At 34.4% G+C, this 25823-nt stretch overlaps 1 protein-coding gene across 1 annotated transcript in view; it reads left to right on the forward strand.

The window, feature by feature from the left end:
• The window catches only part of LOC120420694 (zwei Ig domain protein zig-8-like), a 92954-nt gene that overhangs the window by 31267 nt on the left and 35864 nt on the right, over window positions 1-25823 (forward strand). Inside the window, exons 2-4 of the mRNA XM_039583788.2 lie at window positions 3746-3894; window positions 13121-13198; window positions 13273-13405. Of these exons, the coding sequence (XP_039439722.1) occupies window positions 3746-3894; window positions 13121-13198; window positions 13273-13405 (360 nt within the window). The remainder of the gene's footprint in view (window positions 1-3745; window positions 3895-13120; window positions 13199-13272; window positions 13406-25823) is intronic.

Here is a 25823-nt window from a genome sequence, read left to right on the forward strand (position 1 = left end):
TTTGCCGGACCGTAAGAATTGGGGCAATATGGGTATCAAACTTTATGGTTTTTGATACTGGACATGAAATTTGACATTTCGGCAGTAGTGGTCTCAATCTGGAGAGGCCGGAGGCCCCGCGGATGTTCCGATGGGGGGACATTTGCCGGACCGTAAGAATTGGGGCAATATGGGTATCAAACTATATGGTTTTTGATACTGGACATGAAATTTGACATTTCGGCAATAGTGGCCACAATCTGGAGTGGCCGGAGGCCCCGCGGATGTTCCGTTGAGTGAACATTTGCCGGACCGTAAGAGTTGGGGCAATATGGGTGTCAAACTTTATGGTTTTTGATACTGGACATGAAATTTGACATTTCGGCAGTAGTGGTCACAATCCGGAGTGGCCGGAGGCCCCGCGGATGTTCCGATGGGGGGACATTTGCCGGACCGTAAGAATTGGGGCAATATGGGTATCAAACTTTATGGTTTTTGATACTGGACATGAAATTTGACATTTCGGCTGTAGTGGCCACAATCTGGAGTGGCCGGAGGCCCCGCGGATGTTCCGATGGGGGGACATTTGCCGGACCGTAAGAATTGGGGCAATATGGGTATCAAACTTTATGGTTTTTGATACTGGACATGAAATTTGACATTTCGGCTGTAGTGGTCTCAATCTGGAGAGGCCGGAGGCCCCGCGGATGTTCCGATGGGGGGACATTTGCCGGACCGTAAGAATTGGGGCAATATGGGTATCAAACTTTATGGTTTTTGATACTGGACATGAAATTTGACATTTCGGCAGTAGTGGTCTCAATCTGGAGAGGCCGGAGGCCCCGCGGATGTTCCGATGGGGGGACATTTGCCGGACCGTAAGAGTTGGGGCAATATGGGTATCAAACTTTATGGTTTTTGATACTGGACATGAAATTTGACATTTCGGCAATAGTGGCCACAATCTGGAGTGACCGGAAGCCCCGTAAGAATTGGGGCAATATGGGTATCAAACTTTATGGTTTTTGATACTGGACATGAAATTTGACATTTCGGCAGTAGTGGTCTCAATCTGGAGAGGCCGGAGGCCCCGCGGATGTTCCGATGGGGGGACATTTGCCGGACCGTAAGAGTTGGTGCAATATGGGTATCAAACTTTATGGTTTTTGATATTGGACATAAAAAGTGGCATTTGGCCATTATCTGAAGTTAAGCAGTTAAAATAAATTGCTTATTAGGCAGGAAGTAATAAATAGATTGTCCCGCCCGTGTGGATCAATCGGACCGCGCACTGGACTCCAATCCAGAGGTCGCCGGTTCGAATCCCGCGGCGGGCGCTCTAAAATTCTTTGTGTAAATTTGGGTATTCGGCGCCGTCGCTCCGTGCCATACTTTCATACACTTAGGAGCCCAGGGCGGCGAAGTCCTTGTAGATTAAAAAGGAAGACACTAGTGGTTGGTACTAGCAATGGTGGCCGACAGCTATAAAGTCAACTTCGTTTTTTTTTTTTTAATAAATAGATTACTGCGATGCACTTTTTTTGTGCCGCTGCGAAATTTCCTTTACTGCCGCCGATTGTTTGCAACAGCCTTGCAAAAACATTCCCGCATCTTAGTAACTTTCGAGTGGTGAAGGAAAGTCAATTGATTTCACCTCGATTTCTATTTCAGCTCCTCTTGCAATTTCCGTCCCGTTAGTTCGATAGGACGTTAATTATAAGGGAATCATGGGGAAATTTAGAGCGGACATTCTAATCGAAAATTTCAACAATCATCTTGCAAAGTTCTTTGTCATACTGGTCATGTGTAACATAACCACCTGCACCTTTTGTTATGGAAGAATAACTCCAACTGTTATTGGGATGATCGGATTAGTTGTTAAAATAACAAAAATTAATAACAAAGATTTGTTCGAAGAATAACTAAAAATGTTATTAGTCTGTTATTACAATAACATTCCAATAACAAAAAAATCATAACGACGAATAACAAATCTTGTTATAAATAACGTAAAATGTTATTGGCCCAGTATTTTCAAATATCAAAAAATGTTATTCCCAAGTTATTTCCGTCTGCTCGGGTAATAACAAAGATTTGTTCGAAGAATAACTTAAAATGTTATTAGTCTGTTATTACAATAACAATCCAATAACAAAAAAATCATAACGACGAATAACAAATCTTGTTATAAATATCATAAAATGTTATTGGCCTAGTATTTTCAAATATCAAAAAATGTTATTCCCGCGTTATTTCCGTCTGCTCGGGCATGTAAAATTATCATTTAAATCCAAAATATGAGCAAAAATCGATATGTTGACAATTTGGCTCAATTCTGAGGGCAGATTCAGATACAGCGAGCAAAATTACATGGAAATACATATATTTGGAAAATTTTCGAATTTCGTTAGGGTGGTCCCGTATGGTTTTCCTTTGAAAATTAGGTTTTTTCAAATGAAGATATCTCGAGTTTAATGAAAAACACCCCTGAGATTTTTTCAGCGTTTGTAGTGCTGGATCTCCTCTTTCAAATGCAAGTTAGTGCTTAAAATTCGGCTTGCGCCATTTCGAGATATTTAAGTTTTAAATTTGCATCTTTTTTACCTTAAAATCGCTGTAACTTTTGATCCTTAGGTCCAAATGGACATGTCAAATAAGAAAAATGTTCTTTTTTTAGAGTTCTAAAAGTGCCCCGAACATAACTTTTTTCTAAATTTCAACCCTGAATTGCCACGTTCAAAAAACTGATTTTTGAAGGTTTGCTCAGATGCTTTCTATAAATTTGGTCTTAGAAGGCGTAGATTACGAGATAAAATTTTGGTGTCTTGGACAAAGTTGCATGAATTGGCAAGCCCAACAACTTTCTACAAGACGAAAAAATTCCCAAAAATATTCCTGAAAAGTTAGATTTTTAAAATCACCCTAATCGTGAACCACCCTAATTTTCAACCAAACCAAAAGTTGCCCCTATCCATTTGCAACAACTCTTCTGAAGACACCAAAGCTCCAAAACTTCACCATTTTTCGTAAAATCCATTTTCCACCTAATTTTGCGTTCTGGACCACTGTGCATTGCTTTTTCATTTTCCTTCTTGAGGCAGTGAGGAAAAACAAAGCCAAGCTCCTCTAATGACGCTTGACTAGCTGCAGGAGGTCTGCCGGACGTTTGGGTCGTCGTGCTGGAGAAGAAAATTGAAATTGGTCCACGGAAGTGGAAGAAAGTAGCCAACTCTATGCTGCTTCTTTGGCGAGAACTGGAATCTTAAGGAGCGGAAGAGGTGAAATGAGAAGTTTGAAGAAATTTGGACCCATTATTTTTTTTAATTATTTTTCGATGATTTTCATTTAATTATCAAAATTGAGTTTTTGTAGTTTTCTTCGTAATTCCGGCGATTTAAAGTCACTATTGAATTCTTCTGGTCACACCCCTGTGTCAACAGCACAATTACTGTGTGAGCACAAGAAAATCACTTTCTCGCCTTTATTTTCTTTTGAGGAAAAACGTTTTTTTCCTGCTCCCTGGTTGACCCACTTCCACGTGCTTCAACGTTTGCTCAGACCTAATGAGTCTTGAAAAAGAGACAAAAAAAAATGTTGGGAAAAATCCTGTGAAGAAAAAAATACGGCACCAAGTCGCTACAGAAGATTGAGTCCTTTCTTCGGTATTTCTTTTTGTATTATTTCTGCCAACTGGGGTGGAAAACTCGTTGAAATTGTCTGAAATTTTCCGTCTCTTTCTCTTCTCATCTTTCCGTTTCCCGAACAGTTTCCCTGAGCTCGACGATGACGCTGACCACGGAGGAATCGGCCGGCCTGCAGCCCTACTTTGACTTTGATGTCCAGCGCAATCTGACCGTCACCGTCGGCCAGACGGGCTTCCTGCACTGCCGGGTCGAGCGGCTCGGCGACAAGGACGTAAGTACATGGCCGGTGGCCACCACACTAGACAGGATTAAATTCGTGAGAAATGTGGAAAAAATTTGCTTAAAAATTGCGAATTGATTGGACTAAAATGACATAATTTACAACGATTTTAAGCATTTTGTTATTGTTTTCGAATTTTTTTTTTGTGTTTTTATTTATTGATCCAGTACTGTTCTCAATCCATCACAGACAATTAACTGTAATTTTACATAAATAAATAAAACCAGTTATCAGCGGAGCTACACTCAAGATTCGACAAGTGTCTTTCAGCTGAAGAGTTGATGATTACCATGCAGAATCTCGTGGAAAACTGAATTAAACTGTTTGTGGTGCTTTCACGCCAGCGCAAACATAACACCAAACATGAATCGGGGATTTTCCGACATAATCTTGTGAGAGCTCGTGAGATGTTTGTCTTTCCTCAAACGTACGGAGACATGGCAAAGTTGCTCTAACCACTTTTTTTTTTTTTTTTTTTTAATTTATATTTATTCAGATTTTCTCTTCCATGTACATTCATCCAGTTAAAATATTATTGAGTGTCCAATCACAACCGATGACTTTTCACCTCAATTTTAAATACTAGCAATTTTCATTTATTCATGAAATATTGTAGCTTTCGCTATTCAGTGATTTCAAATGTAGGAGGTCCTACATGTACAAAAGGGAAAAGGGATAACTTAAAACTAACTTATAAACTATATAAAGAGCGGATCAATGCAGCTGAAGACTGCAATGATTTTTGTCGAAATGCATCAATTATCTTATTGGACATAACATCCAAAGTGTCAACTTCGGCTAATTGATGAAGTTCACTGGTGCTGAACCAGGGAGGAAGTTTCAGAATCATTTTCAGAATTTTGTTCTGAATCCTCTGAAGTTTTTTCTTCCTGGTTAAGCAACAGCTTGCCCAGATCGGCACAGCATAAAGCATGGCAGGTCTGAAAATTTGTTTATAAATTAACAGTTTATTCTTGAGACAAAGTCTAGAATTCCTGTTTATAAGTGGATACAAACATTTAATATATTTGTTACATTTAACCTGGATACTTTCAATGTGATCCTTGTAAGTAAGGTTTTTGTCAAAAGCAAGTCCAAGATATTTCACTTTATCCTCCCACTTTAAATTTACCTCATTCATCTTTATAATGTGATGACTTTTTGGTTTAAGAAAATCAGCCCTTGGTTTGTGAGGGAAAATAATAAGTTGAGTTTTTGCAGCATTTGGAGTAATTTTCCATTCTTTCAAATAAGAATTGAAAATATCCAAGCTTTTTTGTAATCTTCTTGTGATGACACGAAGGCTTCTACCTTTGGCGGAGATGCTTGTATCATCAGCAAAAAGTGATTTCTGACATCCTGGGGGCAAATCAGGCAAGTCAGAAGTAAAAATATTGTATAAAATTGGACCCAAAATGCTTCCTTGAGGGACGCCGGCACGTACAGGTAGTTGATCAGATTTGCTATTCTGATAACATACCTGCAGAGTACGATCCGTCAAATAATTTTGAATGATTTTCACGATATAAATCGGAAAATTAAATCTTTTTAATTTCGCAATCAAACCTTTATGCCAAACACTGTCAAATGCTTTTTCTATGTCTAGAAGAGCAGCGCCAGTAGAATAGCCCTCAGATTTGTTGCTTCGAATCAAATTTGAAACTCTCAACAACTGATGAGTAGTTGAATGCCCAAGGCGAAATCCAAACTGCTCATCAGCGAAAATTGAATTTTCATTAATGTGCGTCATCATTCTATTAAGAATTATTCTTTCGAATAATTTACTAATAGATGAAAGCAAACTAATGGGCCGATAGCTTGAGGCTTCAGCAGGATTTTTATCCGGTTTCAAAATCGGAACTACTTTGGCATTTTTCCATCTACTGGGAAAATATGCCAAATCAAAACATTTGTTGCAAATTTTGACCAAGCTACTTAAAGTTGCTTCAGGTAATTTTTTAATTAAAATGTAAAAAATGCCATCCTCACCAGGGGCTTTCATATTTTTAAATTTTTTGATAATAGATTTTATTTCATTCAGATCCGTATTCAAAACTTCATCTGATGAAAATTCTTGTTCAACAATATTCTGAAATTCTATTGAAATTTGATCTTCAATAGGACTCAAAACATTTAAGTTAAAATTATGAGCACTCTCAAACTGCTGAACAAGTTTTTGAGCTTTTTCCCCATTAGTTAATAAAATATTATCACCATCTTTTAAAGAAGGGATTGGTTTTTGAGGTTTCTTAAGAACCTTTGAAAGTTTCCAAAAATGTTTGGAATAAGGTTTAATTTGTTCGACATCTCTTGCGAACTTTTCATTTCGCAGGAGAGTGAATCTGTGGTCAATAACCTTTTGCAAATCTTTTTGAATTCGCTTCAGTGCAGGATCACGAGAACGTTGATACTGTCTTCGGCGAACATTTTTCAGACGAATCAGAAGCTGAAGATCGTCATCAATAATGGGAGAATCAAATTTGACTTGGACTTTTGGAATAGCAATATTCCTAGCATCCAAAATTGCATTAGTTAAAGATTCCAAGGCTGAATCAATATCAGCTTTGGTTTCTAAAACAATATCATGATTTAAATTATTCTCAATATGATGCTGATACCTGTCCCAATTAGCTTTGTGGTAATTAAACACAGAACTATTGGGTCTGGTAACTGCTTCATGAGAAAGTGAAAAAGTTACTGGAAGGTGATCAGAATCAAAATCAGCATGAGTCACTAAAGGACCACAATACTGACTTTGATTTGTCAAAACCAAATCAATTGTTGATGGATTTCTAACAGAAGAAAAGCAAGTTGGCCCATTCGGGTATAAAACCGAATAAAGACCAGAAGTGCAATCTCTGAATAGAATTTTACCATTGGAATTTACTTTTGAATTATTCCAAGATTGGTGTTTGGCATTAAAATCACCGATGATCAAAAATCGAGATCTATGCCGAGTAAGTTTATTCAAATCCCCTTTGAAATAATTTTTATTTTCCCCAGTGCATTGGAAAGGCAAATATGCAGCTGCAATCATAATTTTCCCAAAAGAAGTTTCAAGTTCAATGCCCAAACTTTCAATAACTTTTAACTTAAAGTCACGTAACGTGCTATAAGTCATACTACGGTGGATAACTATTGCAACTCCACCGCCATTTCGATTCATTCTGTTATTGGTTATAACTTTATAATCTGGATCACTTTTCAAATAAGTGCCAGTTTTTAAAAATGTTTCGGTTATAACAGCAACGTGCACGTTATGAACTCGTAAAAAGTTGAAAAATTCATTTTCTTTCGCTTTTAAAGAGCGAGCATTAAAATTCATAATATTGATGGAATTACTTAGATCCATGATTAAACTTCAGGGTAAGAACAACATCATTCGCAAATTTTAATCCAATCTGGATAGCTTCCATCATGGATGTAGCATTACTCATTGTTTGAATCAAACCAAACAGTGAGTTTTGCAAAAAAGTCATTTTTTCAAACGTAACATCGCCGAGATCAGAAGATCCCAAAGCGTTGCCAGCAGAAAAATTTTCAAATGAAATTTGAGGTACCTGCCCAATTTGAAAATTGGTAGAGGATTTAAAATTCGTGGATGAACCCGAACCCGAAACGACGTTGGCATAAGAAATGCCATTGCTGTTACCTAACTTTTCCACGGTAGGGGTATTGTTCGAGTGAGACAGCACGAACGTTTGATTTAAAGATGCAGGTACAACCTGACTTTGAGAAAATTTCGGTTTGGATTTCGGCTGATGCTTAGCACGAGAATCCAAAACCTTTTTTCTGATGGGGCAATCCCAGAAATTTGATTTGTGATTTCCACCACAATTTGCACATTTAAATTGGGTGACTTCTTTCACGGGACAATTGTCCTTGTCGTGAGAAGAATCCCCGCAAACCATGCATTTTGGAACCATGGAGCAATGATCAGTACCGTGACCGAATGCCTGGCAACGCCGGCACTGGGTCAGATTCTGGCCATTACCGCCATGTTTCTTAAAATGCTCCCACTTTACCCGTACATGGAACAAAAACTGTACTTTGTCCAAAAGTTTCAAATTGTTGATTTCATTTCTGTTGAAATGAATCAGATAAAATTGTGAAGTCAAACCAAAGCGAGAAATATTCCCGTTTGATTTTTTCTTCATTGGTATTACTTGGGATGGGGCAAAGCCAAGCAACACCTTAAGTTCGTTTTTGATCTCATCCACCGACAAGTCGTTGGAGAGACCTTTCAGGACCGCCTTGAATGGACGAGCATTCTTGGTCTCATACGTGTAGAAATTGTGTTTGTGGTTTTTCAAATAACCAACAAAAGTTTGGTGATCTTGTAAAGATTCCGTCAACAAGCGACATTCTCCTCTTCGACCAAGCTGGAACGAAACCTTCAAATTGCAAGTTTCCTTGCAATTCTTCAGTTGCGTTCGAAAGCTGGCCAAATCGGAGACGGAAGTCACTACAATTGGCGGAGCCTTTACTCGTTTCTCGACGGCAGAAGGCTCAGTACGAGGAGAAGGATCCTTGTCAACAGTTTCGGATAAAACACCGAAACCGTTTGCCAATGGGATTGGAGGATTGACCTCACTTTCAGAATCAGAATCAGACCTCAGAAGAGGCTGTTTTCTTTTTCTGTTTCCGTTAGCCGGTTTAGCGTTCAAACGCTTCACCGACGTAACGATCAAATCTTCAGAAGATTTGCGTTTACCTTTGTTTTGACGCATTTTGCAAGCAAAGTTCTCTTAAAAAGATGGCTTCGTTTGTAAAATACAACAAAATTTCAGGTGGGGTTAGTCTTGAAAAGACTGTTTAGAATTTTGGAAAGTAACTCAGGTAGTCTTTAAAAAGACTGTGAATTTTGTTTGAAATAACTCTGAGCTTAGGTAGTAAAAAATACCGCAGCTCTAGTGTCCGTTCACCTCAAAGGTTCGCAAGACACTCGATGCTCTAACCACTTTGAGCAGGAAGCAGCAAAGCTTAGTGCTGTTTTCTTAAGAAATCAAATTCCTAAAGCGTTACTTGGAAGCGAGTTAAGAAATTGTATTGAAAGGTTTCGTGAGAAAATTAACTTCAAATTTGTTTTTTTTTTCTGATTCACTCAATTTTAAAACCGTCAAACATGCTAACAAAAAAGTAAAGAAATCCCTCCACTTCTTCATCAAACTCGTCACTTTGGGTCTTGTTGATCTTTATTTAGCGAGAAAGTTGTTTTACGAGAAACACGATTTGAATTTCCTGTTCCGGAGCCCCCGCTCACCGGAATCGTCCTGCAGCGCTCGGAGGCTTCTCAGGACAGCTGTTGATATGTACTTACTTACTTGATGAGAGATAAATAATTTACTTTACATCATCTCGTGTACCGAGCCTGGCAGCCTGCGGTTTGAACGTTTTGAGCTGCACAACTTTGAATCAGCTTGGGATTCTGTTTTTTTCTGAAAATTTAATATTTTTCAAACTTAAAGCATATTTTTTCTAAAAAAATTAACTTTCTTTTTCAAATTGAAGAGCTGAAGTCACGATTTATTTTTTTGAGAACAAACTTTTTTTTAAAGATTTTATTTCGAATCGCTAAAAATTGATTGATTAATGTTAATGTCCATCTAATTTCTTATGAATATGCATTTAGGAAACCAAAAATAAATATTTGACCTTCAATAAAAAAAAAATCCGAATTAGCTTTTATTATTCTGAAATCTATTTTTTTTCGGAATTTCCTGGACTATTCAGAAAAAATGAGTTCATAGAAAAGCAAAACTCGCAAATTTTTAAATGATTTTTTTGTGCAATAAAAGAATTTCCCTAAAGCTGCATTTTGATTTTTTTTTTAATTTTATGATATGTTTTAGAACATCAAATTCCTCGACTTTTAAGTCAAAAAGAATTACAGCAAAAAAAAAAAAAAAAATGCCATCGAGTTCGGCCGTTGCAAATATTTTTCAAAGTTTAGATTATTTCAAGGTTTATGTCAACTTTGGTTAGAGTTGACGGATATAAACTTCAAAAAAATATTTTATGATTTTTTGACAAAAGGTGCTTTTTGAGAAAAAAAATCGAACAATACTTTAATTCCAACCAAGAATTTGCTGTTTTTTGTTTTCATTTAAAGTGCCAATGTTTGATCATTCTGTAATTATTATTTTTTTAATTATTAAACTTCGTCAATAAACAATAAAGATTGGACCTCTGGATGCTGAGATACAGCGGATAAAAGGAAAACATACAGGAAAAATTAAATTTTCAAATTTTCAGCAACCAATGGTCCAATTTTCGATGTTAAAAAAATTAAACATTTGTGAAATTTATTCCAAAAAATGTTTTTCAAAATTTAGAATTCAAGACAAACATTTCAAAAGGGCCAAATATTCAATATTACGCGGTTTTATTTTTAACACTTAACAAAGTTTTAGCGTTTTGGAATCGGGATGATGTTAGCTGTCCGTTGCAATTATGATTACATGAAAATTTTCACAAAAGTACGTATTTTCCCTGTATTTTGAAAATGCATTGTTTTTCGAAAAAAACAATATTGTTTCTGCTAAACGGGTATCAAATGATCGGGGTTTTTTTCAAACATTTCGAAAGTTATAAAAAACATTTTAGAAAATACTCAAAACTCGTGGACAATCGCCATACCCCCCTCCCCCCCCCCCCCCCCCACAAAGTGTCCACGTGGTTTATGGATGGTCCCTAGGCTCTTCTGAAAGAGCACACGATTTTGAACCAAACTGCATCAATAACTTAAAGGTGATGAAAATGCATATGGGACATTTATGCGATCATGGGCAATTTAATTTCAACTAAGAATTTCACTTTATTGAAAAAGTTCCAATATTTGATCACTCTGCAATTATTTTTATAAATTGCTAAATGTCGTAAAATTTCGTCAATAAACAATGAAGGTTGGACCTCTGGTTGCTGAGATACGGCGGATAAAAGGAAAACATACAGGAAAAATAAAATTTTCAAAGTTGCAGCAACCAATGGTCCAATTTTCGATGTTGAAAAAATTAAACAATTTAGAAATTTCTTCAAGGTTCAGAATTCAATATAACGCTTTTTTATTTTTTCTTTAACACTTCAAAAAATTATAGCGTTTTGATACCGGGATGGGATGACTACGTTTTTTCGGTTAAAAACCCCAAAATTTTGGTTTTTTACAATATGGGCATCAAATGATCGGGAATTTTTCATACATTTCGAAATTGCTAACACATGTTTGTGAAAATACTCAAAATTTTCACAAAACTACGTATTTTCTGAAAAATACTAAAAATTAAGACTTTTACAATGATCGAGATTTTTTCATGTAGTAATTAATTATATTTTCTTGTGAAATCCTCAATTTTTTTATAAAACTACGTATTTTTGAAAAAAATACTAAAATTTTAAGATTTTTACATTATGGGTATCAAATGATCGAGATTTTTTCATACATTTCTAAAATTAGGTATAACACATTTTTTGAAAATAGTAATTTATGTTTACAAAATCAAGGCCGTTGAAAATACTTTTTGAAGTTTATGTCCCTCGGCCAAAAAATAAAAAATTAAATTACAAGCCAAGGTTTCAACATTTGAATGAAAAAAGTGTTTGAAAATACATTTAACACATGCCCAGTTATTTTAAAATCATTAGTTTCCAAAATATCTAAGCATTGAAGAAATTTATTTTTCGCCGAAAAAAAAGTTTTTGCAGTTCCTGTACATTGGAATTCCACAAATATAGAAAATATTTTTAATCGATCCCAGACATGCTAAATCTTTTTTTACTTGCAGTAAAATGTATTTCGAATAGTTTTTAGTTGATAAGACTTCTATTTCCATTAAAATTTAGAAGTTTTTTGAAATAATATTTTTGTACCCCCTGATTTTTCCGACCGATTTTGAAGTCGGTAAGCGACATTAACTTTAAAAAATATATGCAGTATTTTAAAAAACACTATTGTTTATACAATGGGAATCAAATGATCGGAAGTTTTTCGTACATTTTAAAATTAACAACACAATTTTTTTAAAACACTCGAAATTTTCAAAAAAAATATGTGTTTTCATAAAAAATACTTAAAATTTCTGTTTTTTTTACAAACAAAAATCTGATTATATGATACCCATGTAAAAAAAACTGAAATTTTGAATTTTTTTTCAAGAGTACGTAGTTTTGTGAAAATTTTTAGTGCTTAAAAAAAATATATCGAACTGTATCCCAGTCATTTTACACCCGTTTTGAAAAAAACAAAGAAATTAATATTTTTTCAATCAGACGTTGTTTTGTGAAAATTTTGAGTATTTTCAAAAATTTGTATAATAACTTCCAAATGTATGAAAAAATCCTGATCATTTGATATTGTGAAAATTTTGGAGAATTTTGAGTATTTTCTAAACTGTGTGTTATAACTTTCGAAATGTATGAAAAAATCTCGATTATTTGATAACCAAATAGCAAATTCAACAATTCTTTTATAGTGAAAAAATTGCATTTTCAAAATAAAAGAAAAATACGTATTTTTGAGAAAATTTTCATGTAACTTTAATTGCAATCGATAGCTGGCATCATCCTGATTCTAAAACACTATATTTTTATAATGTTTGGATAATTTTTCATAGGATTATAGCCAATATCTCCCATATAGCCAAAAGCCCATAAGCATAAATTTATTTCAAAAGATACATTGATTGTTAAAAAAGGAGCTGACGCTTTGCATTAAATTTTAAATGGGATTAAAACCGAATGTTTTTTCCAAAAATTACAATTTATTACTATTTGATTTTGCTTGGGTCGATTTTTCAAGAAAAATTGCAAAACTTGCTCAAGAATTTGGCCTGAACGCAAAAGATGTTGATAACAAAAGTTTAAGTTGCAAAAACGCCTAACAAAAAAAATTCCGGCCTAACCGTAGTTTGGAAAATTTGCGTTTTTGTATAACTTTAGGTTTTTTTAAAAGAATGTAATGTTTCAGAATTTAAGATAAGTTTAAGCTGCCAAAATGCTTGTCCATCAAATTCTCGTGTAGCGACATAGTTGCTTTGACAGCTTTTGATCAAAAAATTAATCTAAAGCTTCAAGTAGAATTCTAACAACAGGAATTCTAATCAACACGAAAGAAACCTTTTTTTTCTTAGAACAAAAAATAATTACTTCACTCATGCCCCTGTCACTCTGGTAACTTTTCCCTAGAAATTCCAATCAATTTTTCCTTTCTCAACCCCTCCAGGTGGCATGGATCCGCAAGCGGGACCTTCACATCCTGACGACCGGCTCGTCGACCTACACCTCGGACCAACGCTTTCAGGTGCGCTGCTGGAAGTTTCTATTTCACATCAAAACGTGTCAAAATCTGTTTTTAATTGGAACTCCCTCCCCCAGGTGATCCGGCCGGAACACTCCATCAACTGGACGCTGCAGATCAAATACCCGCAGGTGCGGGACTCGGGCGTGTACGAGTGCCAAATCAACACCGAGCCCAAAATGTCGCTGTCGTACGAGCTCACCGTGATTGGTAAGGCGATTTTTTTGGTTGTTGCTTTCTGATTAATTTTGCTGTCAAAACCACGTAAAAATCTGCGAACGTGCCCTTCTGATGTGTTTTGCCCTCTAGGCTTGGATTGAATATTTTGGTGGAAGAATGGATTTTACGATCGCAACGTGGTTAATCTCGGAGAGGAGTCTTTGTCCTTGTGTTTATCAAGCAAAATTTCTTAATGGAATATAAATTACTAACATCGATTTCACTGATGCGTTGTGATAATGGGGTGCGTGACATTTTGGAATATGACAGGATTTTTTTTCTTTTTCATAAAAAAGATTCTATGAACAAAAACATATGTAAAATAATCAAAAAATGTGCATTTTGAAAAAATTAAAGTTCTTTAGTTTACCATTGCATTTAAAAGTACAACACAATTTAATTTCACCCAACTTTCCGCCAAAACATCATTTCCAACTCGAAAAACTCTTCAGACACACGTATGTTCACCCACTTTCGCAAAATTAATGCTCCTGGATGCCAGTGCCTGTGCCCCCAATTCTACACCTGTTTGAGAGCAATGGAACAACTTTTTCACCCCCTCCCCCAGTAACACACACACACACACACACACACACACACACACACACACATCCGCACCCACATTGCCTTCAGGAAATGTATGACTTTTCCCGGGGTTTCCTGCTTTCGTGGCAAGTTTTTTGATAGCACGTTTTTCCGCACGACGAAGCCTTGACGGTAGCAGTTTCGTTTATTTTTTTTTGCAGTTGCTACGGGGGAAAGGTATTGTGACGCGTGTAGCTACAGCACGCACACAACCATACTACGGGAAATGTTAACTTCCTGGGCTAACAGAATGGGTGATGAAGGTTTAAATAGTTTTTTTTTAATTTTTTTACACAGAATTGTAAAAAAAAGTGAAAAAAAAGTTTGCCGAGAAAAGTTCTGGAGATAAATCTTGATTTAGATTTTTTTTTCCATATGGTTTTTGCTTTTGAATAAATTTATCTTATGAAATCTTCGTTTTTCAGCGAAGAATTTGTTAATTTAAAAACAGATTTAAATAAGGAATTATATTGCCTAGGGGTACAATTGTGTTATTTAGGAAAAAAAAAATTGTCAGATCAGATCAGCAACATTTATTTGGTTCTTTCTGGGGTCCGAAACAACTCTCCCAAAATATGGCGAGCGATTGGTTTGGCCCCTGATTGAAGAAAATCGATTGAGTTTATATGCTGTATTTTAATTATAATTTTTTTTTAAGTCATAAAGCCTGGTGTTTTCTGGCTCCGGTCAAAAGATACAGAGTACTAAAAACTGGCCTAAATTTGCTAAAAAATAAAAATTATAAGAACCAAAATGTTGCCAATTTCGATTTCAGCCCTAATATTTAACCCAGAAAATATTTATAGTATCACAAAGTAATCATGATTAAGTTAAAAGTTTTTTTGCAAAAAAATAAACACTTAAATTAAAACATATCTTAAGATTAACTATTACTTTATAAAATGCTGTCAATATTTGAGTAAGATAATTTTACATTTTTTACCGTTTTTCATGCAGAAAAAAAAAGTTGTTGGTTGGTTTGTTTTTTCCTAGTAACGGAAAATATCTGTGATAGTTATGAGCAAATAAATTTATTTTAGAAGTTTTTTTTTTTCATTTCAATCATTTCGATTTCATTAATCTGTAACTTGGGCCAATCAATATAAATTTTATTTAACGTTATTGCTCGCGTCCCCTTCAAAAGTTTCTTAACAAAATTAGAGGTAAAAATATAGCTTCAAATTTAGAGATTTAGAAAATATAGTTAAAATTTTAGAAGATTGCGATTCATTGCGTTTTTTAATAAATGATGCACTTCTAGACATTTCACAAATTTCAAATTTTGAAATTAACGATTAAAAGACCTCAGAAAAATGTGTATAGAATGGTATTCTGCAACCTTTTTACAGTAGCATAATTGTTTCAACCTAAAAAGGATTTTGTTTAAAAATAATTCAAATGGAAAAAAAATCCTCCATAGTGTTGCAAAATGCATTCTTCATCAGTACAGTTGTTTTACAATCCAATGATGAAAAAATCGAAAATCGAATCGAAAAAAATCATTTTGACAAAAAAAATCATTATACCAGAATGGTAAACATTCACTTTTCACAGGACTTGGAGACATGATGTCTGAAAAAAAAATCGGGGTACAGCACACAAATTTAATAGAAAGCAACCTGCGTTTCCAGCTAAATGTAATGGGTACTCATTTCGATAGAGAAGCATGGTACTTTAATTGCGATCAATACACCGAATTCCGATTATTTATTTTTTCAATAGGTCACATCTCGAAATTTTGATAATGGAAATTATCCACTTTTCGATTATAGCTCCAAATATACTATTTTGGCTTTAAACTTACCAGCAACAGCACCGCATCAAGTAAGCACGCAAATGTATGCCATTTACTGGTCAAAAAATCAACTTTAATGCACTTTTAATCATAATTTCTATTTTGCGAGACCATTTCTCATCATTTTGTTGGCACACACATCCACACGCAAGATGAGAGATTAACTGCTTAACGAAAGTTGCCATCAATATCTTTTCACTTGCGCTAACGTTTTCAAAGCGCTTAAGATATAAAATTGCTTCCAACTACCGGCAACATGTTCTTTTGAACATAAGTTAGTCACTCACTTGACAAATAATTCCGAAACATGTAAATAATTAGCAAGCAACATTCAAAAAAACAAACGCGCCAAGTCTTTTGAGGTTTGAATTTTGACGACCCATTCCAATCGAAGGCTGAAGAAAACCGAGCGAGAAGCGAAGGCAAATAAAGAACATAGGGTGGCCAGTGATGCCAGGAAATTTTCTCTATAAATGCGACATTTCGTGAGTGTTCGCTTAAAATTTCATCAATTTTGACAGCACTAAGCAGACCCAAAAGAGCGCTGGAAGAAAAAAGGGTTTAAGCTGAAAATAGGAATATGGGCGTGGCCCAATGCACTCGACTGATTAGAATGCATCCCGGGCAGACGGTAGTAACAAAATTCATGCCATTTCAATAACAAATACTGTTAAAATAACAAAAAGTGTTATGGAATCTTCTTGAAAAATCCATTTTTGCATATAAGCCTAATAACAGTTTATGTTATCATAACAAAATTTGTTATTGGTCTGATATTGGTTGAAAGCCAAAACAACTTTGGAATAACATTTTTTGTTATGGAAGAATAACTCCAACTGTTATTAGGATGATCGGATTAGTTGTTAAAATAACAAAAAATAATAACAAAGATTTGTTCGAAGAATAACTAAAAATGTTATTAGTCTGTTATTACAATAACAATCCAATAACAAAAAAATCATAACGACGAATAACAAATACTGTTATAAATAACATAAACTGTTATTGGTCTAGTATTTTCAAATAACAAAAAATGTTATTCCCAAGTTATTTCCGTCTGCTCGGGATCTGGGAATTATTTTTTTTATATTTTTAGAAGGAATATAATAACTTTTAATAAAAGTGAAAACCCGAGCAGACGGAAATAACTTGAAAATAACATTTTTTGATATTTGAAAATAATAGACCAATAACATTTTATGTTATTTTTAACAAGATTTGTTATTCGTCGTTATGATTTTTTTGTTACCCGGGCAGACGGTAATAACAAAATTCATGCCATTTCAATAACAAATACTGTTAAAATAACAGAAAGTGTTATGGAATTTTCTTGAAAAATCCATTTTTGCATAAGGGTTTAATAACAGTTTATGTTATCATAACAAAATTTGTTATCGGTCTGATATTGATTGAAAGCCAGAACAACTTGGAAATAACATTTTTTGTTATGGAAGAATACCTCCAACTGTTATTGGGATGATCGGATTAGTTGTTAAAATAACAAAAAATAATAACAAAGATTTGTTCGAAGAATAACTTAAAATGTTATTAGTCTGTTTTTACAATAACAATCCAATAACAAAAAAATCATAACGACGAATAACAATTCTTGTTATAAATAACATAAAATGTTATTGGCCTAGTATTTTCAAATATCAAAAAATGTTATTCCCAAGTTATTTCCGTCTGCTCGGGTATTGGATTGTTATTGTAATAACAGACTAATAACATTTTTAGTTATTCTTCGAACAAATCTTTGTTATTATTTTTTGTTATTTTAACAACTAATCCGATCATTCCAATAACAGTTGGAGGTATTCTTCCATAACTAAAAATGTTATTCCAAAGTTGTTTTGGCTTTCAACCAATATCAGACCAATAACAAATTTTGTTATGATAACATAAATTGTCATTAAACCCTTATGCAAAAATTGATTTTTCAAGAAGATTCCATAACACTTTTTGTTATTTTAACAGTATTTGTTATTGAAATGGCATGAATTTTGTTATTACCGTCTGCCCGGGAATAAATAGAAATGTTCACCCTCAATGTAATTTTGCCTTAACTGTTTTGAAATGCTAATTTCTATTTTGCTCAAAACCATGACAACAAACACAATTTTATTTCACACATAGATTTATTTGCCGTGAAATCACTAGCCCTAATGGTAACATATGTCTTTGAATGATGTTTCATCATACCATAACATACTTTTTTTTTTTCAAGAGACCTACTCAAACTCCATCGTCCCTTATTGTTTGGTCTCGTTTTTGCCCAACACTACCCTCCAGTCCGGGGTGTTGTCGTCTGATTCGTACACCTTTTTTAATTAAAATATACCTGATTTATGGGCCAAACTTTCGAAAACGTCCAGCAAACCGGTGTAGGTATTCGTTATCGCTAGTTTATTTCTGCACCGGAAGAAGGAACCTCGCCCAAAATTGCGGCCGAGGTAGTTTTTCGGCCAGACCTGGCAAAAAGTTTTCCCTTCCAAGTTACACAACTGCTTTTGTGATAATTTGCGGTTTAGGGCAGATTCAATTGCCGGAATTTTGTTCCGATGCGGTGAAGCGGGTGCTGCTCGTTTTCTTTGAATACATCCAATTAAAACACAAAATACACCAACAGGAACAAATTGGCTCACTCTCGCCTGGCTGCCGCTTGCAGGATTCATATAATTAGAGAAAACATTGCATAACGAACGGAATTGCACACCTGTAAACTGGGCCCAACCCCAGCAGAGTGCACAGTCGGAGAGTTGTAATCTTTGCTCTGCTGGTCTGCCGCTCTTAATTAAGGGCCTCAATTACACATTCTATGCATATCCAAGAGGGAGGGTGGTTAAGTCTTTGGCTTGGGTTGCGCCCGGGAAAAACCACAATCCGGATGATCCGACGAGATACGGTTTGAAGAGCAAAGACACGTTTGCCTTCATTGAGAGATTAGGGGTTGTGGAATAGTTTTGAAAAATGATAATGTGTTTGTTTTTACATATACGTTGCCTTATCCAACGCTTTTCAAGATTTTTTTATCTGTTTATTTATTTGAGTGAAAAATCGTAAAAATTAAAAAAAAAACTAATTTTGTTCCAAATTTTAAACATCCTCAGATCAAGCGAAAAATTTTCCCTTTGGTTCTTTCAAACATACCGTAAACCGGGGTGACTTTGATAGGATTTTAATTTGTTTTTGGAATATTTTCCAACAGGTTAGGTTTTTCTCAACATTATTAATTTTAAAACATGTATAGGGGTAGGCCACACAAAGTCCATGCACTATTTTGGAAAAAAAAGTTTTTTCAATAGTGTTTAGAATAATAGTTACGTTAAAAATTCTTAGTTTGAATTCCGGGGTGACTTTGATAGTCATAGTTTTTCTCGTTAAAATCATATTTAAGATGTTAAAACTTTATGTGTACGTTAAATGTGCCATAATTGAAGTAGCTGATATAGTTTTTAGAAAAAAAAACAATGTTTATATTTAGTTAACTAAGTTTATAAGCTTTTAAACAAAAAACATACAAATTTTAGTTAAAATTGTTAAAAAGTCGGAATTTTGCCTGAAATTTGTTAAAACTAGTTTTGTTTATAAAGTTATCGATTTATATTGCATTTTATACTGATTCCGAAGCACAAATCACAAGTTTTCAAATTGTACATGAATTTTTTTCAACTGAAATTGCCTATATTTTGGAGATTTGTTTTAATTATGGTTCAAAAACAGATATTATTTATTTTTTACAAACTTATTTAACTTTCTCCTAGTGGAAAATTGTACAAAGAATCCGAAAATGCATTCCGTTTTCCGATTCAAAATCAGGTTCATTGAGAAAATCATGATACTTTGAGAAGTTTAAAATAATGACTTTTGTCAACATTTTCTTAACTATAGTTAAATAAATTTTTAAACTTTTCAAAATTTTAAAAAAGTGTTCTTTTTTGCAATTCCGTCGTGAAACTACTTACTTTTCCTGTCATTCTCGAACGACAAAACAGCCTACTTTTCTGTACCAAAAATAACAGAATCGAATAGTAACCCTTTTCAAAACAAATGCTGAAAAGTTCTACTTTTCAGCACTGAAATGGATGCTGAAAAGATGAACTTTTCAGCACTTGTTTCGAAAAGTTATACTTTTCAACATTTTTTTGAATTAAACGATTCATTGACTCAATGCATGGATATTTGTCCTATAATTCTGTTCAAAGGGTGTTTTCGGAATTGCAAAAAATGTTGTATGGAACTCGTTGCAAAACTTGATTTTTTCATCAATCGTCGTATTTATCCAACTCGGTGAACCTCGTTGGATAAATGTACGACTCGTGCTGAAAAAATACTCTTTTTGCAACTTGTTGCATAAACTACTATTTGAGGTACTTTGAACACTTCTCTACCACGGTCAGCATGTTTCTTAACAATTCTGTAAGTATTTTGATTGTACTCTTCATTTTGCGGAAAAATCGCAAACCTATCAAAGTCACCCCGGCTAGCGAAGTCACCCCGTTTTACGGTATTTAAAAAATCGAAAAAATATAAAAAAACGTAAAAAGTGAATACAAAATTAGGTTTTTTTGTGTCCCTATTTTGCCTTTCACACTAAGGTAAGGCTATAATCCTGCTCTAAAAATGAGCTTAACACATAAAGCTCGTAGACCCACCTTCACGTATACCTATTAACTCAGAATAAAAAACTGAACAAATGTCTTGCTGTATGTGAGTCGGTGTGTCCATGTGTTACCAAACATTCATTATTACGCCCTTATGAAATGTAAGTCTTGATTAAAAACTTATCAAAATATTGTTTTCGAAAAGATCGGAAAATGTTTCATACTTTAACATTGAAAATCGGACCATTAGTTGCTGAGATATCGACATTAGAAATTTAAAGTTTGTTTGGGAGAGATCTAAAACAATAATTTTCCTGTTTCTTTTTCTTTTATCCGCTGTATCTCAGCAACAGTGGTCCTAGCTTAAATGTTTCTCAGGCGAAATTGACATTTTTTTTTAAGTTTTCGAAAAAAATATTTTTAGGAATGGAGAATTATGGACACTATTTTAAATAGTCATAAAACCGGAATCCATCTGACAAAATTTAACAAATCCAAAACATTGTTACCCAGTCAAATCAATCCGAATTCTGAAACGGAATCTAATTAGAATCGTATACGAATTCCGTTTCAAACGCATCAACCGGTTCCGTGTTCGAACCGGTTGTTGCGTTTGAAACGGAATTTGTGTACAATTCTAATTAGATTCCGTTTCAGAATTCGGATTGATTTGACTGGGTAAGTGCTTATCGATTACAAATTCGATTGTACATAAAAAAAATGAAAAGCAATAATTTTTAGCACAAGATTTTTTTTTTTTACAAAAATAACTATTTAAAAAAAGTCATATCCCATAAATCATATCGGCTACTTTTTGGTCCATACTTCTGAGTGGCTTACAAGATGCGGGGTTTTGTCCCGTAAAACACATTAAAAAAATACGGGTTTTGGGAAATAGATTTTTTGAGAAAAATGGTTGAAAGTCGAGATGGATCTTCTACGGTCTTAGACGTCAACAGACAGAGCAAAGAAAAAAAAAATGGTTGATAAAACAATCACCATTTTTTCCGTGCACCTATTTTTTCTAAAAAGTTCTCATCAATACCTACAACGTTGCCGAAGACAACAAATCAATAAAAAAAGTTACAGATTTTCGAATATTTATGTACCACTTTTGTATGAACAACTGCAAAGCTGTTTGGAGATTTGTATGGATGAACCAATGACACAAAATGGTTTCTTTGGTGATTGTGGAGGCGCCCACACAGTTTGAGCCAAATAAAAAATACAAATAATAAAAATAAAAGAAATCGGGTGATTTCGTAGAGAATTGCTCTCAGGTGAGTTTGAAAAAAAATCAAGAAGTTTTCTGTGGCTTAAAAGTGTTTGAAAAAGTTGCGTTAAAAATTGCACACACGAACACAAAACTTTTTTTTTCGTAAAATCGCGATAACTCGTGATGTTTATAAGCAAAACTCTTATGTTTATACATATTTTTTTTTGTAATTATCTGCTCTACAACTTCCCACTAAGAATTTTGGCTCGAGCCTTGACTCGATTCAGGCTCGATCTCGAGCCAGATCGACTCGAGGCTCGAGCCAAAATTCTCAGTGAGTTTATATAACATTGTTACACTCTAAAAATAACCCTGTAAAGTTAGAAAAAACACTAAATTTTAAAATTAAATTATTTGTTTTAAATGAAAAGAATTACCCCTCTGGTTAATGAAGATTCGAAAAGTACCGTAAAACGGGGTGACTTTGATAGCCGGGGTGACTTTGATAGGTTTGAAATTTTTCCGCAAAATGAAGAGTACAAATAAAATACGCACGGAATTGTATGCAATCATACTGACCGGGGTAGAGAAAGGTTCAAGGTACTTCTAAAAGAAGTTTTCATTAAATTTTGGAAAGTTTAAAAAGTTAGTTAACTAGAATTAAGGAAACGTTGAGGAATAGCATTATTCTCAAAGTGTCATGATTTTCTCAATGAACATGATTTCCAATCGGAAAACGGAACGCATTTTCGGATTCTTCGGACAATTTTCCACTAGGAAAAGGTTAAAGAAGTTAGTAAATAATAAAAATTGTGTGTTTTTGAAACATAATTAAATAAAGTTTTCATATTTTAGGGCATTTTCAGTGAAACAAATTTCATACAAAATGTGAAAACTTTTGATTCGTGCTTCGAATTTAGTTTAACCCTCAACCCAACCCCGCCTCTAGACGGGCTTCGATTTAAAAAATCGACAAAAATCCATTTTTCAACCAATTTTTGATCTTTAAAAAGCATCGAAAAGAAGAACTCTTGAAATTTTCGAAAATTTATGGGTTGGAAGTTTCACTTGTTTTATGTGACTTTGCCAATGTTTTTAAAAATGTCATTTTTTTAGGTGTCAACTTTGGCTGTGTTTTTTACTAACATTTCCTATATTTTAAGTAAAAAGAAGTGTGCAGTATTTTTTTAGTGTCCAAGACTATGCCTCTACGTATTTATTTAAAATTTAAATGATAATGGTGTCATTTTATAGCAGAATATGTGAAAAACAAGCAAAAAATTGAAAAAGTTGCTATAAAAACATAAAAAAATAGATAGGCAAAACGTAATGATAGGAGGTGGTAGAATAGGCCAAATACTACCAAAAACAAACATAAACTAAACAAGACAAATGCAAATTAAAATACTAAAAATGAAACAAGAAAAACATAAAACAAGAGAAGTAAAGTTTTTCGTAGAACAAAAGATGCTCAAAATGACCACCTAAACAAGGGAAAAATAAAAAATTTCAAAAAAAAATTTGGGCAGTAGAGGGTTAACATGCAATTTGAATCGATAATTTTATAAACCAAACTATTTTTAACAAATTTCAGGCAAAATTCTGACTTTTTTACAATTTTACCTAAAAATTTTATGTATTTTGTTAAAAAGCTAATGAACTTAGTTAACAAAATATAAACATTGTATTTTTTTTTATTAAAAACTATATCAGCAACTTTAGCGATGGTACATGCGACGTAAAAATAAAATTTGAACACCTTTAACCTGATTTTAACAACAACTATGACTATCAAAATCACCCCGGTATTCAAAATAAGAATTTTCAACGCAACTATTTTTTTAAACACTATTGAAAAAACTTTTTTTCAAAAATAGTGCATGATAGTGAGACAACCCTTACCAGTTGGAAAATATTCCAAAAATAAATTAAAAAACCTATCAATGTCACCCCGGTTTACGGCACATTAAATTTCCCTTAAAACATGTTCCAATTTTTTTTACAGTTGAGTAACGGAAAATGGCCGAATTTAAAAAAAAACAGTGTTGTTTTCGATGAAAAATATTTTTTTCTAAATTCTGAGTACGCCATCAAATTGGGCGTCCAGTTTTACAAAAAGTCCTTTTGACACCAAATTTCCATCTCATCACCGGCTGCAAATTATTGAAAAACACCTCTTTTTCGCATGCTAAAAAATGAAAGGGGTCGTACCGCCCCTCGCTCACAAGATATCAAAAAACGGACCTTGGATTCGTGATAAGGGACAAAAGTTACCCCTTAGGACAAAGTTCCACGCAAATCGAAGAGGGGTCGGGGCAACTGCTGTGTGAGTTGTTGGAGAATTACCCATAGAATACCTTTTTTTTGGTAAAATGACATAAAAAAGAGGGAATTTACAACCTTCTAAATGAATCCTGGGTATGAAGTTATTTTTTAGAGTAATTTTATTGCAAAAAGAATGGTAATTGAGAAATTCCAACCAACTTTTCAGTTATTTTATTTTCCAAACATTGCCACGCAATTGTCTCCATTTCACGTTCCTCGCTGACGAAACCAGTGGCACTTTTGAGCCTGTGTGTGTGCAAATGCATTTTAATTGCATTCTCTCTCTTTTGTAAATATTCGGAATGGGAATGGATTTATGAATATTAATTACCCTTCCAGTATTTTTTACGATCGTCACGGGCTGGAATTCTTTCGGCCCTGGCTCGACTCTCATTTTGCTCTTCTGTTGATATTGTGTGTGTGAGCGAGTTTGTGTGAAAGAATAATTTATGAGGCAAAAGTGCCCCGGAGTATGTGCTCAGAACTGGGACTCTGAGCTGTGGATGAGTTATTCATATTTATCGTATAAATTCGTTACGAGCGTAAATATGTACAGTTTTGTTTATTTTTTTTTATGCTGCAATTCAACCATCCAGTTGTGTCCAGCTGAAAAGATTACCGGAGGAAATTGCAAATAATGAATGTGACGATGGTGATATGTCGGTGAAGGTTGGGTCACCAGATGTGCAAATTATGTGTATTTTAGCGCAAGGCAATCTGAATAATTTGGATTGGATGTCGTCACAGAGAAGGTCAACTGAACCTCAATTTGGGGTAGTTTGAAAGAGTGTAATTTCTTATTTCTTCATAAATTAAGGTAATATAACATCGAAAAGAGGTTATGTTCAACCAAATTTTAAAATTTTCATCTTACTTTAATTAAACTTTTTTTTTGCAAGAGAAAATTTGATAAAAATAAATAGATTTGTTAAAAGTTTAATGCCTTCAAGAATCGCCCAACTTCGGTTCGCAAAACGATTTGCCAGACTAAACAAAATTGTCGAGAAATCGCTGACTCCCAAGTCGAAAAAAAAACTTGTGACATCGTCAGTTTACATCAAACCCGTTCAACGGTGATCACCGGAAACCGTCCCTTTGTTCGCACACATGGTGAAAACAGACAATGTTCAAATTTCCCTTCCAAATCGAACTGCAAAAAAATGCTGACCGAAGCGATTCAATTTTTCGGTCACTGAAGTTCTGTCAAGAGGAACCAGACGAAAATTCCAGCGATTGTTCCTAAAAAATGCAGCGTTTTTCGTTTTTTGCGCTGTGGACCTCAAATCTGACCCTCGTATTGATGCTGTAAACCTATTGAACGAAAAAAAAACCGCTGAGATTTTTCAGCTGGGGTGAAAAATATGCTAACGACCAACAACAAAAAAAGCCTTCCAACCTACAGGACCAGGTCAGACCAGCAGCCTGCAAAAAGCTCTACCCCGCAAACAAGGAGTAAAAATTTGCATGTTCGAAAGTCCGGAACAAAGCCGAGGTCAGCAAACGGAATTTCCGGAGCTGGCTAATAAACAAGTTTAATCAACATGCATAAAACACCTCCGCTGGCCAGGTTCAGGTTCTTGTCCCCTTTTGCCCCCCACAGTTCAAAGTGTGTTGGTGGCAGTCAGTAAATTGGGTTTTCAAGAACCCTGGCAGAAGAATGAGGAAAACAGCTGCTTGAGCTGGAATCTCGGTTGATTATGTTTTTTTTGTGGTGATGATCAAGGAATTTCATGCTCGGATTTTTCATCACTTGCTTATCTGCAGTTTTAATTAACTTCTTTGGTTTCCTCTTTACAAAGTGGTTACTGGAGAATGCAATGTTAGCAACAGATATCTCTTACAAAACATAACGTGAGCCTAGTTCAAATTAAAAAAAAATAGTTT

This window comes from Culex pipiens, chromosome 3 (assembly GCF_016801865.2).
Source record: "Culex pipiens pallens isolate TS chromosome 3, TS_CPP_V2, whole genome shotgun sequence".
NCBI classification, from domain to species: Eukaryota; Metazoa; Arthropoda; class Insecta; order Diptera; family Culicidae; genus Culex; species Culex pipiens.